The sequence below is a fragment of the Ostrea edulis genome, chromosome 1 (assembly GCF_947568905.1).
Source record: "Ostrea edulis chromosome 1, xbOstEdul1.1, whole genome shotgun sequence".
In the NCBI taxonomy this organism is placed as follows: Eukaryota; Metazoa; Mollusca; class Bivalvia; order Ostreida; family Ostreidae; genus Ostrea; species Ostrea edulis.
The window spans coordinates 99,690,671-99,710,231 of record NC_079164.1 but is presented as its reverse complement, the minus strand read 5'-3'; the positions used below and the strand labels follow the sequence as shown (position 1 = coordinate 99,710,231).

At 35.2% G+C, this 19,561-nt stretch overlaps 1 protein-coding gene across 3 annotated transcripts in view; it reads right to left on the bottom strand.

The window, feature by feature from the left end:
- Positions 1–2,352: 2,352 nt before the first annotated feature.
- The window catches only part of LOC125670754 (purine nucleoside phosphorylase-like), a 46,837-nt gene continuing 29,628 nt past the window's right edge, over positions 2,353–19,561 (bottom strand). For all 3 annotated transcript variants that reach the window (XM_048906126.2, XM_048906113.2, XM_048906121.2), the window contains exons 2-6: positions 13,637–13,809; positions 10,293–10,396; positions 8,938–9,113; positions 8,643–8,833; positions 2,353–6,296 (exon numbers count right to left, since the gene is read on the bottom strand). In XM_048906126.2, the coding sequence (XP_048762083.1) occupies positions 6,091–6,296; positions 8,643–8,833; positions 8,938–9,113; positions 10,293–10,396; positions 13,637–13,809 (850 nt within the window). In that variant the 3' untranslated portion in view covers positions 2,353–6,090. The remainder of the gene's footprint in view (positions 6,297–8,642; positions 8,834–8,937; positions 9,114–10,292; positions 10,397–13,636; positions 13,810–19,561) is intronic.

Sequence of the window (19,561 nt, the reverse complement as noted above, 5' to 3'; positions counted from 1 at the left end):
CACATGATTGGATGAAGTTTAGAAACTGAAACATTATTTTTCCAAAATTAAATTGCAGCTTGTGTACTTGAAAATTCTATTAGTTTTACACCAGATGCCATGATTAAACACGAGACGTCCCGGGGGTTTTGACCCCCATCAGGGCGAACTGGGGACCTAAAAGCGACCAACAGACCTTTGACCTCTCGACTTTTTTTTTCACGCCCCTCTAAATTGAATTCTAAATCCGCCCATACTTAAGGCAAATTGCATTAGGGAAACTAAATTAATTTAGAAAATGTTGAAGTACCATCTTGATATGCAAATGGAAAAAAAAAACCATGAATATATTATTTGCTGGACTGACTAAATTACCCAGGTTTGCACGTCGCGGATTTTAAACAAATAACCAAAATATACTAATATGAAAATTTTAGCAGCTGTATGATATTCAAACAAAATTAATTTGTGTTTTTTATCGATTTCTTTCTTTGATGAATATCTGAAAACCCATGAGTTGCTTCTATATTTTACACACTTTCATTTCGGGGGAGTAGCTTCGCGTTAAAATTGTAAATTCATATCTGTTAAATAATGAATGAAAATGAAAGTTTTTTATTACAAAAATAAGTGACACAGCTGACATTGAAAAAACTATGCTTTTGACTTATTTCATTAAAAAAAATCACCTTGTGAAGATTTTTTAGTCAGCCAAATGAGCACTTCAGAGAAAATTGAGAATTAAAATTCCAGGTGTCGAGCAAAGTCACATGTTTCTATAACTAAGTTATAACGTCAGCATGCCAAGAATTATTAATAAAATTACATACATGTAATTAATCATTAGTATACAGACGTCATCACTTATTTACAGGAACAAGTGCCCGTGGTGTCGAGAGATCGTGCAGGCAGAATCCGTATCGAGCAACCTCCTTGTTCACTAAATTTTGTAAATCACAATACTCCAGCATGCATGCATTTTTGGATAAAATACGTGTATGAATATAATCATGATTTAGCCCATTGTCTGGCATAATCTTCGACAGAATTCATATATTAATTGAGATGATGTTCTGCCACCAATTGAAAGACCGAGGTTCTCCGAATTCAGGGCCGTCCAAAATAAGCGATTTCAAATCGTCACTTTCAACTACATGTCTATCGAAATGTCCAGCTGGACTATATAGTTGAAAGAAGACGAAGAAGAGGAACACGTAGATGGATTAATTATAAGACGGTCTGTATCTTAAGTTTGTTTGTAATTAAAATGTTTGGATGCAATAGTAGGAGTCTATTTGTATGAAATACAGTGTAGACTTGAATTAGAATACAAGATTGCGTGTTTCTTTTGATATACCCTATAGCTAGTCCACTCAAAATTTCAACGGCCGATTCGATGCTTGGCATCAAAATCATATTGTTCTTATACAGTCCAACAACTTAGTATCAATCTGAAATAAAAGGTCTTCCAATATTTTAAGGCGCACTTGCACTTGGGATGGATAGATGTCAGGCGCGTAGCCAGACAGAAAATGAAGTGTACGCAAAGTAAGGCAGGGGGTCTGGGGGCCGCCTTGAGGCCCCCAGTGGGTCCAGGGCGAAGCCCTGGTGGAGGCCCAGGGGGCGAAGCCCCTGGAAGCTCCTGGGTTTTATTGATTACAATCACCAATTTTTTTGAGTATACAACGGGTATTTTGGCTGTCAATTTTCGAAACAAACGAATTCAAACAATAGAATAGACATGATGATTGAAGTTATTCATAAATTGGAAATACATAGCGCAAAGTTACACTTAAGGCAATGACATAAGAATGTAAAAATAATTTCTCTTTTTTTTTTTAGCAAATAATGTGTACGCAGTTGCGTACTTGCGTATAGGCAGCTACGCGCCTGGATGTACATATGTATATTGCTTTCGAAAACTTTTCATTCATATGGAGACACCATTGCCAATTAAGGGCAGCAAAATTTAGACCTATGCTCGTTGCTTAAGGCCTTTGAGCAGGGAGGGATCTTTATCGTGCCATGGATCTTTATCGTGCCACACCGACCTCGGTTTTTGCGGTCCCATCTGAAGGACCGCCCCATTTAGTCGCCTCTCACAACAAGCAAGGGGATACTGGGGACCTATTCTAACCCGGATACCGAAAGCCATCATCATTTCTGGATTACAGTCGTCACGTGTACTGCTGTAAACTGTACAATGTTAGGCAACCCGGATGTTCCATAATCACGTGTGGCATGATCAGTCAATAATTGTAAAGCATTTTCAGTACATGATCCATCTCTAGCCTAAAAAACTAACTCTCTGGCAAAAATTGTTTGTGATGCACAAATGACAACATTCATGTACAAAAACCAAAAAGAATAAAAAGCTTTTTACTTTTTAATATTTCAATGTACATTAACAAAAATCTCTACGATGCACACTGGATATAAAAATATTGATAAGATTAAATCTGACTAACAAAAGTTGGTGCTTTACCAACAATATTGTAAACAGCTTAATGACAGATCTAGAATACCTTTATCAAACACTCAACTCCATGCAAACTACATACCAATATGTCATTGTAGGTTAGACCTACAGTTAAGCAGCCTGCAAGAAAAATCAGAAATGTTACATAGTCCCACGAAGCAAGAAACTTATGTTGCACCTACTCGCTATTTTGTCAATATCTTCAAATGACAAACTTAACTCACAGGTTGTAAATCACGGGAATGAATCAGTAATAAGCAATCAATATGTGGCTATGATAAATACAATAAAATTAATTGAACCTGATATGATTGGAGTACTACCTGAGAAATACTGGTGTAAAACAGCTAAAAAAAATTGCAAGTTACCTAATTTTCAATCCCTAACTCAGAAATGCTAACTCGCGTCTTTTGAGCAATACACAGCTTCCACAAATTTTGAATCAGCTTCCACAAAAACTTATTCTCTGAAATATATACCTCATCTCATATTATAACTCGTGAATAAAAATATATCTGTATCTTGTTTATCAATATCAAATCAAACATAGTTACGGATTTAGTTGGTAAACAATTGGAAATTTCATTAAAACACTGGTTTTTATTCCCCAAAACAATAAATTCATACATAACCGGTATCTGAGATTAATATGTTGTATTTATACATAAAGTACCGGTATTTGAGATTAACCTCTTGTATTTTCATACATTTTCTCCATCTTGTACAAACATGTAGCATCACAAAACTTAATCAGAATACTTGGAATATGATCATACATAATTGACTGAAAAATCATCAAAAATTCTGGACATAACAAAATATACAACTTATAAAAATCACTGGAATGTGTCAAAATAGAATGAAAATAATTGGCCATCTCCGGGAATAGTGAAAACTAACAAGAGCTTGGAGACATTGTCATGGTAACACTGAATACACTGCCCTCTGCAGGTACAGCTCAGTACACTTACATGATCATGTGATCAACTTCCTACTCAAAGATTGATTATGTCAGTTCACTGCCAATAATGAGGAATATTAACATTTCCCCACCTGTCCATTCCCCGTGAAATGGACGACATTTCACAAGTTTATCAGTATGTGTTAATGGATGTACTTTTGTCTGCAGTTAAACATCTGCTGTGGATTACGAATCCTTTCAGAAGGAATGTATCTAGAATGCTGAATTTGAGAAAGTTGCATGTAAAGTAATGCTAAGGTAAATGATATGTCTATCTATAACAACACAACAAGCACATCAAACACTACATGAATACCAACATCTACAAAATCTTCAAAAGACGGGACAATGTCTCGGAATACTGGGCTAGTTTTACGATTCCTACAGCGCATTACAGATTCTGACACAACACGGTGTCCCACTAATCTCCGTCCCACCCCAACATAGTCCACCTTACCGTATAACGCCACACAATCAACACCATGTTATCTCTTGTACACCTTAAATACATCTCTAATATATCTTTATACACCTCATCATTTCGTTGTTTTCATTTCTCAATAAAGGCACTGTAACCTACAAATGACCTTTCAGTTAAAGCCTATTTATACAATCTACTGCATTTATACTGAAGTCTTTTAAAGTCCACTCCAGATATATTGAAATTCTGGGGACCGACCTGAATTGTTCCTTATATCCAACGTTCAGTATAACTGATGTTGAGCCATGTAAATAATCCTACTGGGAATCTATTTTTATTTCAATATAACAGATAGTTCAATATAAGTGACTTCAATATAAGTGGAGTAGACTGTATATGGAACTATCTGTTATATTGAATTCACCAATATTGAACTGTTTGTTATACTGAGGGTCGTTTATTGAACTATCTGTTATATTGAAGTAAAATCAAATCCCCAGTGACATATTTATTCTAGAGTTCAACATCTTTTATACTGAGCTTTGGATATAATGAACAATTCAGGTCGGTCCCCTGAATTTCAATATGAAAGGTGAAGATAACGAACAGTGATCAATCTCATAACTCCTATAAGCAATACAAAATAGATAGTTGGGTAAACACGCACCCCTGGACACACCAGAGGTGGGATCAGGTGCCTAGGAGGAGTATGCATCCCCTGTTGACCAGTCACACCCAGGTATATCCTGATCAGGTAAATGTAGTATATCTGAAGTAGACTGTATATAGAAAACTTATAATACAAAACATCAGTATCAGGAAAAAGTTAGTTTGTTCATATTATGGGGAGTATAAAATAAATGGAAGTAGACTCGATCGATTATGCAAATTGTCTTATACTACCCATCATATGAAAAATATATATCCCCAATTAATACAAACAAGCTTCATTCCTTATATAAATGTAAATATAAAAATACAATGAATCTTTAGGTAACAAATTCAAAATTGTAAATAACCAAAATTTAATTTGACCATGTATATAAGGATGGAGAAAAAAAAATAAAAATTTACAAAAAAATATAAACTGATGTATCAACTGCTTCACTTAACAAATCTAAATTAGATAAAGCTGATATTTTAAAATACTTTTATTGAAGGCTTTGTTAAATCTATTTCATTGTCTGTGAAGATTAAAGCACTGCAGACATAACAAGATAACAAGAGGCCACAATGCTCACCTGCACCGTCTATTGGCACTTTCCACAAAATATCATTAGGATGAAAATTTGGAAACACTGTCATTTCATGTTTCTTTTTCTGAATGAGTAAATGTAAATGGACATGATCTGCACACCTACTGAGGGTGTGATGGCACTCTGAGTACAAGGCCAAGACAATTTTATTATCTTAGTCACAGATTTTTCGTGAAAAGGAACCTTAGGGTCCCACTGTTAATAAACTTAAACATAATAAGTGTTAAGCTTTTCTCATGAAATGGTTCTGAAAAATAATTTTTGAACACCCCACTCTGAAATATTTTCAGTTTTTTGATTGTCTAACCTGAGAAGGCGGCATGGTCCATTATCTGAATCGCCTTTACTTAAGATTCTAGGCACCAAGTTTGATCGAAAATGGCCAAGCGGTACATGAAATATGTTACAAGTGAAAAAGTTTACAAATGTCTTATGACGATGCCAGACAATGGACAAACTTTAATCAGAAAAAAATAACTTGATCTTTCAGCTCAAATGAGCTATGCTCTACTGAATGTAATAAGTACAATTATAACAATACAAGTCTATTCCTTACAAAACAAAAGGAATATACTCTTTAACTGAGCAATAATAAATAGAATAGCAATACAATACATGTATGTTTACTAAAACTCTGGACTTAATTTTGAGATTCACAACGCTATTATTTTCCAATTTGCCCCAAAACATAATACTACACGTCTTTTGAGATCACGACTTTCACAGAATAATCTGCTTCACATTGACAACATACTGTTAGAGATCATGTAAACATGTCTTTTCATAACATAATGCCGAATTTTTTTTTTTTTTTTTTTTTTTTTTTTAAATTTTTTGGATAGTAGAAATTTCTTACATGCAGACACATTTCATGAAACTACCAGAATTTTTGCTCAGCTGGTATAACAAATATTACAACTTTCTGTTCAGATCTTCATTGGACTCGCCACTTCCATCCCAAAGTTCTGCCAAGAAACATCACGGGGTGTGAACTCTACTGAGGGGACAACTTGTCCACGATCTTCGTGATGAGTTTCTGTATGTCTTTTGACCGTGCCTTTCCAGTCTCTAGCACCTCTTCGTGGTTGGCCTTCTGGTCCGAGTCGAACTCCATCACACAACAGTTTGTAATGAGAGACATAGCCAAGACCTCCATTCCGCAGTGACGTGCTACAGTGGCCTCTGGCACGGTACTCATTCCTACAGTCATTAACAGTGAGAGTGTAACAGACCAATGACCTATACATGTTTGAATGACAGGAATCTCCTCCCCAACCCCTTTTCCCCCAAAAGCCACGCTTTATTTCTAGTATCAAATAAGTTTCTTTACCTTACAGATTATATATATGAAATCAAATATGAACATCCAACTGCAAAGTGTTCTCAAGATGAAAGCCAAAAAACCCAATTTTTTTATTTTCAGTTTCAAGCAACCCTTTGACCCCAAAGCAATCCCACGCGAGGTCTTCAATCAACCCACGGTGCAAATATGAACATCCAACTTTAAAATCTTCAAAGATTGCGGTAGGACACTAACCCAGACAGACATACAGACAGCCAATAGTAACACAACATCCCCTACCATTTCCAATGACAGGAGCACATGCAGTACAAAACCGAAAATGATGCTTAAATGTCATAAGAGACGATTTTCAAAAAAAAATTGTATTGCACGAAAATGTGTTCTTCTTTAATTATTTAACATATGTAAATAAGTTATTCAGAAAAAATCACAAGGTCACAGATGCTACAAACCGTTAAATGTTGCTGTGGTGTAAAGTATCAAAATAGTAAGCTGACTTATCTCCCTTGCTTGATGATGTCAAAAGAGACCAGCCTGACGCAAAATGTGTATTTGTTTATACTAACAACTGCGGGTTTTAGCTGTCAAAATGTTCATTGTGTTTACATTCAACTGTAATGTAGCAAGTCGGGTATTTCTATATACTTTTGTCTAAATGATCAAACATTCAGAAAGAATTGGCTGTGAAATTTACACCGAGAACACAGAACTCGAAGTTGTTTGACAATCATTTTATGTGATTACGGGGGTTGATGAGGATCAGTTTCGTTATCGTATACACTCTACTTTGGCAAAATCTAATGCTCGGATTGGGTTTATGAAATTAAATCTTCGACCAGATGCAGTTTTAACTATTTTTGACTACAGACCAACTGCAAGGACAGCGAAAACGAGGAAATCCTGCAAAACGTTGACTGTATAATGACGGTACATACATTTAGTATAAACATGATCTGATTTGTTTAGAAATGAAATTTGACTATGAAATAGTCATGTGAAGCTCTTCTCATCAGAATGTTTTTCTCTGAATATATAAGTAAATAAATTTAAGATGAATAGGTCTCCAACTTTATATGTTGAAAGTTACATTATCAGACACCCCCGTCCCCACCATTTTCAGTTTGAAAAAAAATGTTCAAAGCAAATGGTGGAGCGATATTGAAATTACAAGTTTTTTATCTGGTGAAATAAACCAATTTTTACGGTCATGCAAGAGTTGGGAGATGATTTTTTTTTTTCAAATGAAACACTTGGTTTCCTTAAATTGGCGACAAAATTTAAAACAAATGTTAAATGTTAAGTAAAGTCATAGACACATATTATATGCCTATGGTAAAGTGATAGTAAATTATTCTTCATATAGGCCCTAATGTCGCAAATTTTGTTGTAAAAGAATGTTAAGTAGCCATTTATATTTATCATTATATTCACCTGTTAAACTAAAATAGCTGAACATGATACTTGTAAAAATCCTATGAAAATAAATTCAAAATACGGCGCTCACGATGTGTTCAAAGGAAATTCTGATCTGGCTATAGAATATATCCGAGTCAGGGTGGGACTTGGGCACATGAAACCAAAGGGGGATGAGGGGTGCCCACCTTCTTTGTCAGTCAACCTTCAACTTGACCCCCCCCCCCTCCTTTGGAAAAAAAAACGATCCTGCGTGCCTGCATGGAGTTAGAAATAGCGCAAGTAATAACTATCTATATTTCTCTTATTGTCATCAGATAATGTACTCTGAAATTATCATACATTTAGCCTATCGATTAACCAGTCAGTATTATTTCAACCAATTCGGACCTTGATCGATCTTCTTGTTCGTCGATGTGGCTGGCATTTGCATTAATTATGAGTTCGAAGTAATATCCTTGTATAACAAACTATGGTTCCCCATTCAAAAACTCCTCCAGTTGCGAATAAATCGTCTATGGGTATGCTTTTGTTTTGATTTGCAAATCGGAGTGTGGTCTCTTATGACGTCACAAATTCAGGAAATCAGGAACAATAATCGGGTACGATTTTCTATTCCAACTACCTTTGTACTTCAATTTCTTCAAGTTAATATCATTATTAATCTTTAAAAAGCATTTTTATGAGTCTGTGAAACAAAGTTGATAATTATGGAGAGAAAAGGTATTGTTAAAAACCGTCTCCTATGACCTTTAACCTTCTCATCTAACACGGGCTAAGATGGCTCAAACGCAACCAAAAATTACAACAATATTGCAGTATATCAATACCTGTGGCATCTGTTCCAATCAAGCGTAACAGTCGGCATTCCGTGACTGTCTCAAATGTGGGCCCAGTCAGAAAGCTGTATACTCCTTCTCGCATGAAGTCAGAAAATCCGAGTTCTTTGGCCGTTTCCTTTGCAATATCTCTGTACTCCCTATTGTATGCGTCAGACATTGGCGGAAACCTTGGGCCAATTCTGGTACAATTAAAGAGTCATTTTATAACTGAGCAGTATCACAACAATGTGGGAACTTGTAAGAGCATATCTACCAAAGTAGCTGTTTTGTTTGATATTCTTACCTGTCATCATTGATGCCAATTAGGGGGTTGATGCCACAAAATCCAGGAAGATTTAGATGATCTTTGATTATCATGACATCTCCCACTTTAAACTCAGGATTGACTCCGCCGGCAGCGTTTGTTAAAATCAGAGTCTTAATCCCCATCTTCCACATAACCCTGATAGGTAAAACAATCTGAAATTTAAACAAATGAGTATCAGCAATATTTGTATATTCCTTCAGAATTTGATTGGCTAGCTGGATAGCTCATTTGGTTTGTGGGTATGAGTCCACCCAATTTTTTACAAATCACTTTCTACTAAAAATGCGTTTTTATCTCTTTTTTATCTAGTAATCTTAATCTTGGCCAGAATATCTTCCATACAAGCTTGTAAACAACAAAAGGAGTCAATCATTTTCATTTTTAATCATTTACGATACATTAAAGTTTAAACAAGAAAAACCAAGAAAGTTTCAGATCTTGTTATATTTGAGTATAAATGCCTTGTTCATCTAAAACACTCCAGCATACAGATGTACACTCCTGACAGTGATCTGTGTTTCATTTATTTTTTACATCACTGCAGATCTTATAACTATGTACTCAATTTGTGTCCTAGATGTCTAGAAGCAAATAAGATATTCATAAATGAACAGTATTTTCAGGACAAGCCATTTAAAGCTCCCCCACCCAGGGCCCTGAACCCCTTACCCAAAGATTCATAGTTTTGGTAGAGGTCTCCATTACAACTATGAACCTGGCTTTAATGATTTTAAAACAAAACACACTTTCTCTCTATAACCTATTTAGCCCCACCCTGGCACCGGAATCCCCTGACTCTGGGGCCATAAATTTTACAATTATAGTGGCACTCTATACTCATTGTAAATCAAGTTTGGCTGCAACATGTTCAAAAGGTGAAAAGATGAATTTGAAAGACAAAAAAACCAAACCATATTCTCTTTATGATATATCTAGCCCTGCTCACAAGCTTTTGATCGTTATGATAACGCACTCAGTTCCGTCTGCTATGATTTCTCAAGTAAGAAGGTTTTCTTTATTTGACCTATTTAGCCTTACTTCCATCACCTTAATCTTGGACCCTGGGGTATGTACTAGTTTGTCTTCTGATTGCTTAGGAGTAAAGGTCAACATTTTCTAAAGACTGCATCAATCTTTTTTAAGGGGCACCAAGGGGACAATGACCACAAGATTCACAATCTTTGTTAACCTACCCCTAAAACTGCTGCAAATCAATCATGACAAGTGATCTAGTAGTTTCTGATTAAGGAGTTGAAACAGTTCAGACGTTGTGTGACAGGCACCTGAATGACATCGGTGACCTAAAAATCACGTTTTCTACGTATACTCACTCGATCAAGAGGGTAACCTTCGTACACGTGAACCCGTCCCTGCATCAACATGACTGGCGTCTTATTCAGCAACCCAAACACAAACTGTCCAACATGGCCAGGAACTGTGAAAAAAACAACGAAACATGAAAGATGATCGCAATCCAAAGGGGTAGGGCTGTCATGGTTCCAAAAAATTTCGGGTTGGGTCGGTTCTAAATTTTTAACTTCGGATTCAGGTATTTCGGTTTGGGTCTATTTAAACTTATTTTAAAAATCTAATATACAGTTAAAATAAAAAACTTTTATTGTATTTTGTTACAATAATTACTCGGGGACGTGGACTGTGGTTTAGTCTCGACATCCATCAGCTGTCCATAGTACACACAGCATTGTCACTTCTACTTGTTTCCATTCCATGTTTTCAATGTTTTGTCATTGACGATGTCGATCCTGTGGCATATTTTCAATGCGTTTGACATATCTTACATACTGCCATTGTTTATAGTTTTGTCCAAAATGCCATCATTCGACAATTGCTCAAAATGCAGCCACCATTGAGGATTTTGACGACATTTTGTTTAAACGGATTTCTGATAATGATTCTATTTTAAAAACCAAACCCAAACCGAAATATGGAAAAGTGGAACCGATCCGAACAACACAACCCCCGGTTTTCGGTTATTTCAGGTACCCGTTGCAGCCTTACATAGGAGGTATATCAAACCCAGCCTAATAATGAATCAATGCTGCTCGGTTTCTACACACACACATTAAGTCAAGGTCAGTTATAGTCCCCTCTTTGTAACTGAAAATCTACGGAATCAATAATTTTCATTTTAAAATTAACACATTCATTTTAAAATCTGCGCTCCAAAGGATTAACACAGATTATGTGCACTATATGCCATCATACGATGTCACACGGATTGCGAATATCAAATTTACAATGAATGCATCTAGTACAACGCTTGGAATGTTTCAGTGATTCTCTCATAAAGTGGAATTAAATATACATTTCAATGTTATTGCTGAATAAACCCTGTGCATGGCATTGTTCAATTCTTCTTTCATGAAAATGGAGGTATAAAACTTTTACCGTAATCATACTCAAACTCAGCTATGTATTTTTTTTTTAGTACAACTCCGAGTAAGCTTCAAACCATACTCGAAAAATCTTGAGAATGTACTCCATTTGAGTATGAGAATGATTTTATAAAAGTTTTATTAACCTTCACTTTTAAGTACGAATACGATTTTGAGCACAGATTTTGAGTTTGAGTATGAAAACGTGCTCAAAAAATTTTAAAACCTTCAGGCCAGTTTGTGCATTTCATCAATTAGTTATACACATGAAATATTTGTTCAATATTTATGCAATAAACTGATAACATTGAGCAGCAATATCAATATTATGATATATTTACTAATATTCCTCTAAATTTATCTAGTTAAAGCCATTTTGTTGACGTTCGATTCCATCCATAGTAAGCAATAACTATATAAAGTCATAACGTGATGTCAAACCTACGCAGCGCGCATCACAGATCATCAATACTTACAGGAACACTCTCAGAATATGTACCAGGATCGATTCAATGCATATTATGTTTTTCAATCATCTCATTTGCATGGTAATGCCTATACTTAACTTTAACTCGCTTGTGACAGTAATGATGTGCTATATGCAACCATTAATATGCCCCTAATTATTTAAGATGGGGTTTTGAAACATAAGGCAAAAAGCTTATTTATTACATCATCTAACTGAGTGTACTGATGAGAAATCTCTCTATAACTGACTAAATGACCTACCTGTACTGACAGTGAAATCTCTCTATAACTGACTAAATGACCTACCTGTACTAACAGTGAAATCTCTATTACTGACTAAATGACCTACCTGTACTGACAGTGAAATCTCTCTATTACTGACTAAATGACCTACCTGTACTAACAGTGAAATCTCTCTATTACTGACTAAATGACCTACCTGTACTGACAGTGAAATCTCTCTATAACTGACTAAATGACCTACCTGTACTGACAGTGAAATCTCTCTATAACTGACTAAATGACCTACCTGTACTGACAGTGAAATCTCTCTATAACTGACTAAATGACCTACCTGTACTGACAGTGAAATCTCTCTATAACTGACTAAATGACCTACCTGTACTGACAGTAAATCTCTCTATAACTGACTAAATGACCTACCTGTACTAACAGTGCAATCTCTATTACTGACTAAATGACCTACCTGTACTGACAGTGAAATCTCTCTATAACTGACTAAATGACCTACCTGTACTGACAGTGAAATCTCTCTATAACTGACTAAATGACCTACCTGTACTGACAATGAAAGCTCTCTATAACTGACTAAATGACCTACCTGTACTGACAGTAAATCTCTCTATAACTGACTAAATGACCTACCTGTACTGACAGTGAAATCTCTCTATAACTGACTAAATGACCTACCTGTACTGACAGTAAATCTCTCTATAACTGACTAAATGACCTACCTGTACTAACAGTGCAATCTCTATTACTGACTAAATGACCTACCTGTACTGACAATGAAATCTCTCTATAACTGACTAAATGACCTACCTGTACTGACAGTGAAATCTCTCTATAACTGACTAAATGACCTACCTGTACTGACAATGAAATCTCTCTATAACTGACTAAATGACCTACCTGTACTGACAGTAAATCTCTCTATAACTGACTAAATGACCTACCTGTACTGACAGTAAATCTCTCTATAACTGACTAAATGACCTACCTGTACTGACAGTGAAATCTCTCTATAACTGACTAAATGACCTACCTGTACTAACAGTGCAATCTCTATTACTGACTAAATGACCTACCTGTACTAACAGTGAAATCTCTATTACTGACTAAATAACCTACCTGTACTGACAGTGAAATCTCTCTATAACTGACTAAATGACCTACCTGTACTGACAGTGAAATCTCTCTATAACTGACTAAATGACCTACTTGTACTGACAGTAAATCTCTCTATAACTGACTAAATGACCTACCTGTACTAACAGTGAAATCTCTATTACTGACTAAATGACCTACCTGTACTAACAGTGAAATCTCTATTACTGACTAAATGACCTACCTGTACTGACAGTGAAATCTCTCTATAACTGACTAAATGACCTACCTGTACTGACAGTGAAATCTCTCTATAACTGACTAAATGACCTACTTGTACTGACAGTAAATCTCTCTATAACTGACTAAATGACCTACCTGTACTAACAGTGCAATCTCTATTACTGACTAAATGACCTACCTGTACTAACAGTGAAATCTCTATTACTGACTAAATGACCTACCTGTACTGACAGCGAACCCCTCCAGCTCTGAGTACTTGATGATTTGCTTGTCCTCCACTACATCTGCAAGTCCTCCCAGCCCTGATCCACAAACAATGCCAATTTTTGGAACATGGCGAATCTGATTGCTTATTAGTTCTGCAACAGATTCCACCTCTGCAAGGGAGCCTTGACTGAAACAAAAACAGATTTATATGAATATCCTGTACCGCATCAATACACCCCCCCCCCCCTAACAAAAACAGATTTATATGAATATCCTGTACCGCATCAATACACCCCCCCCCCCTAACAAAAACAGATTTATATGAATATCCTGTACCGCATCAATAACCCTCACTGTAACAAAAACATATTTATATAAATAACCTGTACACATCAACCCCCCCCCCCCTCCCCCCTTATACCTCGTTACTGCAGTCATCCTGTCCTGTTAAAGAGTGCGGAGCAAACTGACAGATGAGACATAGTAGCATGAACTGCATGGTTATACATAGCTTATATCCTTTTTACAAATTCAAATTCAATATAATTTATGCAATCACATCATTCCCTCTCTGTAAAAAATACATGTATAATATTCCTACATAGATCTATAAATCACCTTGAGATCTCTGGGGTCACTAACCATCTGCTAGTTACTGGTCAACAGTCCACTACATGATCAGATTGCATGCATGTATAACATTATAACCGGTTGGCTCATATAATAGCCATACATCAATGATAAGGGCTAAAGCATATGCTATATACAATAATCTGAGGTATCTTCATTTGTTCTGGAAAGAAAATTCTCGAAGCATTTTCCTTTAGCTGGGGTGGTGTTGTTAGCCCCCCCCCCCCCCCCCCCCCCCCCCCCCCACATAATCCGTTTATGGTTTCTCCGAATGACCATATTTTGAGTAATGATGCACGGTACAGTAATTTACATATTGCAGAAAGTGAAGCTATCCCACTTTGGTATTCCTGTTAATCAACTTGGACCAGCAAACCTTACATAACTATAGAGATTGTTTTTATGAAAAACAAATGTCTCTCCAGCTCCTCAACTTGGAACTCCTCCCCTTTATGTATTGCATATGGAATGGAGGAGAAAGCATGAGCAGGAACATAGAGATTATTAACTCCCATAAGCTACATAGGAGAAGTGTTCACAAGCTATTTTACACCATCCACCCCAAGATCAACTATAACTTTAATGATAACTATTGGATCCTCCTGTCCCTACAATATGCATGTCTGCAAATGGAATGAAGGATAAGCCATATAAGAGGAGAAGTGTTCACAAGCTTATTTAACATCCTCCACTCCTCTTAGATTTACTATGAATTTTAGGAAAATAATTGGATCCTTCCATCCCACCAATATGCACATCTACAAATGGCAATGAAGCATTGTGCAAACTTTCAAGTCTAACTGATTAGCCATATAGGAGGAGAAGCGTTCACAAGATTTTGTGATAGACAGACAGATGGACAGAAAGTACAATTTTAAACAATGTACATGTATGGTCTCCCTTTGGAAGAGGGGAAACATAATTCAACTCCATGTCAAGAATGTAAAACAAAAGCATGGATTGTAGGATAGGCAGACATTAATCCCCAATCTCAATGCTGGAAAAGTGCCATTGATTTTATTTCTAACACTTTTTAAACAAGTTTTCAACCTTTCATTCACTCATTCAGTAGAGGGCACCCTCAGGCCTGACTCAAGTTCATGACTTAATTAAGTTCATGTATTCTTTTTTTTGGTAAAAGTGCATCCTGTGAACATTCAATGGACATGTTTAAAGATATTTCTACGAGTAAAACAATTGCCTTCAACTTATTGAAGATTATATCGCTTATGATGGGGGTAGTAACTGCTAAATAAAAAATAAAATTCTCTCATATGCACAACCTCCTCCATATATATTGTTCCTTCAATTATTTCCTTACCTCAATGGACAATTTGAGAACAAGTGTGGTTGAATTGATGGAAGCCTGCATATATGTTTTATCTTTTCGAATTCAATGGTCTTCTTATCTAAATCAGTCCACACACCCAATTCGTAATATTTCCTAATCATCTTCCCATGGAAGAGGACACAACACTTAATTGGAATTGATAGATCACCTTATAAGTTTATTCAATGATGCTTAATGTGTCAAGTTTGGTTGAAATTAGGAAGTGGTGCTAATGGCCAACAATTCAAGAGATTTTTGACAAACCTAGATAAGGAAACTTGAGCTACCCTAATAATAAAGGATAGAATTTATATGCTCCTAGAAATGATAGCTATTAATATACCTTTAGCGACATCATTGGGGCTAGTTTATTTGAATACTTATCAAAATTCCTCAACAATCGGGCTAGACATGTGTACATGCATCATGGTTTTCTTCAGATGCAAAATAATTTCTTGATTTCACTTTTGCTAAAGTGTACTTTGAATTCATGAATATTCCTAAAAATGAGTTGTCTTAATTAAGTGGAGTATTGCTTACAACATTGAATTGTCTTTTAGAGTGAGTTGTCTTCACAACATTTTCATAATACCGTGATACTACGTATGTTTCCACTAATGACAAATTGAGGAAGACACTGACTATTATTTAAATGTACATGGAAAATATGGAAAAGAACATCCCATTTTCTTAACTGTTTATAAATAGCCTTGTTAATGGATTATATGTTAGCTGAACAATAAATGTGTTTAAAATCAACATTTATTTATGAAAAATATTCTTTTGTTATTCAATCATATAATCTGGGCCAGTCTTTTTCATATATAATTATATATCCACTGGTTCAAAGTAACATTAAAAGCTGTCAAATGAACAGAAAAAATTTAGTTGATTGTCCAAGTGACCAGCGAATAAAAACACTTATTTCTAGCCCTGGCACGGATTTAATACGTACAGCACATCATTAGCAGATATTCAAATGTATATTCAAACACAATTATCTATGCAATTAAACATTAAGTAATTATACTTTGCATTGGGTCAATTTTACCAACCTTCTGCAGACAGCCATGAGTGGTCAATGATATAAATTAGGATGTTTCCACATCAATTACGCTTATTATCATTGTTATGTCAGATCAGACTTCACACGTCACAAACAGTTTAACCTTTAGAAAGACGTAAAAATTTCGAGAGTTGACAGGAACCTTCGGACCGCGGCAATTTAAGCCTCTTAACTCTGGCCTCGTCTTCCAGCTGCTTATAGTCGATCTTTAACACTTTTTAAAAAGACTTCAAATGCTGTAAGGGCTAATGCCATATTTATATAATTTATACATGCAGAAACCAGCCATGACCTCAATCTTTACGAACTAAATTGTTGACGTCACTCATACATGTAGTACCCTTCTGTTTATAACTTTAAATAAACAGGAACTATATGTAATGCATTGTACATTGTGTTGGTAATTAGTATCTAATGATTGATAATGTAAACATGTATATATAACATACATGTTGTGGTCAGGAAAACTGATCAGTACAATTAATCAATTAAAAAAAAAAGATTCTCCTCTCTTCCTTGGTGTAGCTCAGAGACTTTCATACATTTTATAATACAAAATTCATATCATAATTAAGCATTTATTTGTGCACACAAAAATTCTTTTTAAAATCTTTCATTTCTGTTATTGTCCGATATGTAAAACACTGCTTGTCACCTTTAATATGTTTCCATCCCTACAAAACGTACGTACATGTAAAACACTGCTTGTCACCTTTAATACGTGTCCATCCCTACAAAATGTAGGTATATGTAAAACACTGCTGTCACCTTTAATATGTTTCCATCCCTACAAAATGTACGTACATGTAAAACACTGCTTGTCACCTTTAAAATGTTTCCATCCCTACAAAGTGTAGGTACACGAGTCCTAACCAGGAGTGTCCTATTAAATATATAGTGTGTATGTGTGAGTGTTGTAAACGAGTATGATGCAATAACACTTTAAATCACAGTAAGGTTGCAAGCTGTAATGGACTAATTTGATTTTGGCAACTCACAATTTTTCTTCTAGTCAATCATTATAAACTGTTCTTAGGAGTCATTTACATTACAGATTTTAACACCAATATTCAGAACAGTATGGCCATACCTTCACCTGGCAATAACAGCTAGTTTAAGGCCATAGGGTTTTTGTCTAATGACCGTATACTCTAATAAGAAGTCAGGCAAAGAAAAAACACATGTTCAACAAATTTATTTTAATTAAAGCAATAAATGAGGAAGCTAGAGCTGACAGGGTTGTTGTTTACTATGATTTTATTTTCCTGTTATCAATAATCCATAAAAAAAAAAAAAAGAAGAAGAAATTTTATACTTAGAAAAAGAAAACAATTAATTCAAATTATTAAGAGAATTTCCATGTAAAAAGCTTGACCTTTCAAAATAAGTGATCATTGTCTGCAGATATGTAACAGAAAACTTGCATACTGCAGCCTACACATACAATGTAAAATCCTTCCTGATGTAATACACATTGCATTGTCAATACAGTAACACACCTCAGAATTTAAACCAATAGAACTACTTTAAAATGTACACAAAGGCACACACCTCCAGCTTGTAATCAATACATTGAAACATGGCATGTTGGAATGCAGGTTGGAGTTTACCTGTAGTCAAGGTGTCTAAACATTTAAATTCTTCTGCTTCCCTATCTACACTCACTACAGAAGACAAGTCCTTTGTAAAGTTCTACTAAAACACAATGATTTAACATTTTTAAATTCATTTAGTAATTCAGGTTTTATTGGAATATTTAAACATGCTTTTGTGCTTTTTTTTTAACCAAGACATTTTTGACCCAGACTTAGTGAGATTACTGCAACTTAAATTTAAATAGCACAATCATTTCTCTGTGCCAGAAGTATATTTGCATGTCCTTGTCAGCTAGAAAATCTTTAGGTCAGTAATTAACACACACTTTAAAATATTAACCAATCAAAACGTTTCAAATGGAAAACAAACCGGCACACCTCCAAGGTGACATACAAATGTGCAGTCAAAACATTTACAGTACATTGTATTAAGTCATGGAAGCATGTTTTTAAATATTTCCTCCTCGATGAGTGCTATGATTGTCCGTGTTTCTCATAACTCAAATGAAGCATAGAAAATTTACATGTATTAGCAATCAATGAAATAATCTTGTTAACTCGTTCAGTTAATGAAGTATAATAAGCAAATAAAGCATTCAATATATGCAGACCCCCAGTGGGATTTACTACTGGTCAGTCCATTCCGTGTATTTCATCACTGATTACAATAAATAATCTTTGCTAGCCAAGAGTGACATGAATTTTTCTAGGAGACCTTATTCTGTCACTGTTGGGATGGATCAAGGCCTCAATATCTATCCATAGTCATTCATATTTGCTTGTTGTAACATTTCAATTATTCTACATTTATGACCATAAAAGTAAAACAAGGTCAAAAAACGTCAGTTTACAGTTTGTTTTGGGGTTTTATAATCAGTCAACCACAACAATCTCACTCTCAATACAGCAGGTCTTAATGGTTCCTCATGCATCCTGTACTGTGCATTTGAAGATACTGTGTGGATTGAAGTTATGATTGTATATATATATATATATGGTGGGGGCATTAAAAATCTAGAAATAACTGTATTCCTGATGTCCATAATTATCATCATTACCGCTAGCAGCCCTAAATATTTACACTCTCCAACATTTTCATAAAACTCTCGGACATCCCAAGGTTAGAGAAGACAACTTTTAAAACTCTCTGGATGACAAGATTGAAATTTATATCATACAGTTCTGAAAAAAGATGAAAAATAACATCACCAAGAAGAAATCACTTCACTATATTATTTTTAAAGTGTTTTTTTTTTTTGGAGGACCTTAATTAAGAAACACAGTGTAATATTTACATTCTCTGAATGTTTTCTCCTAT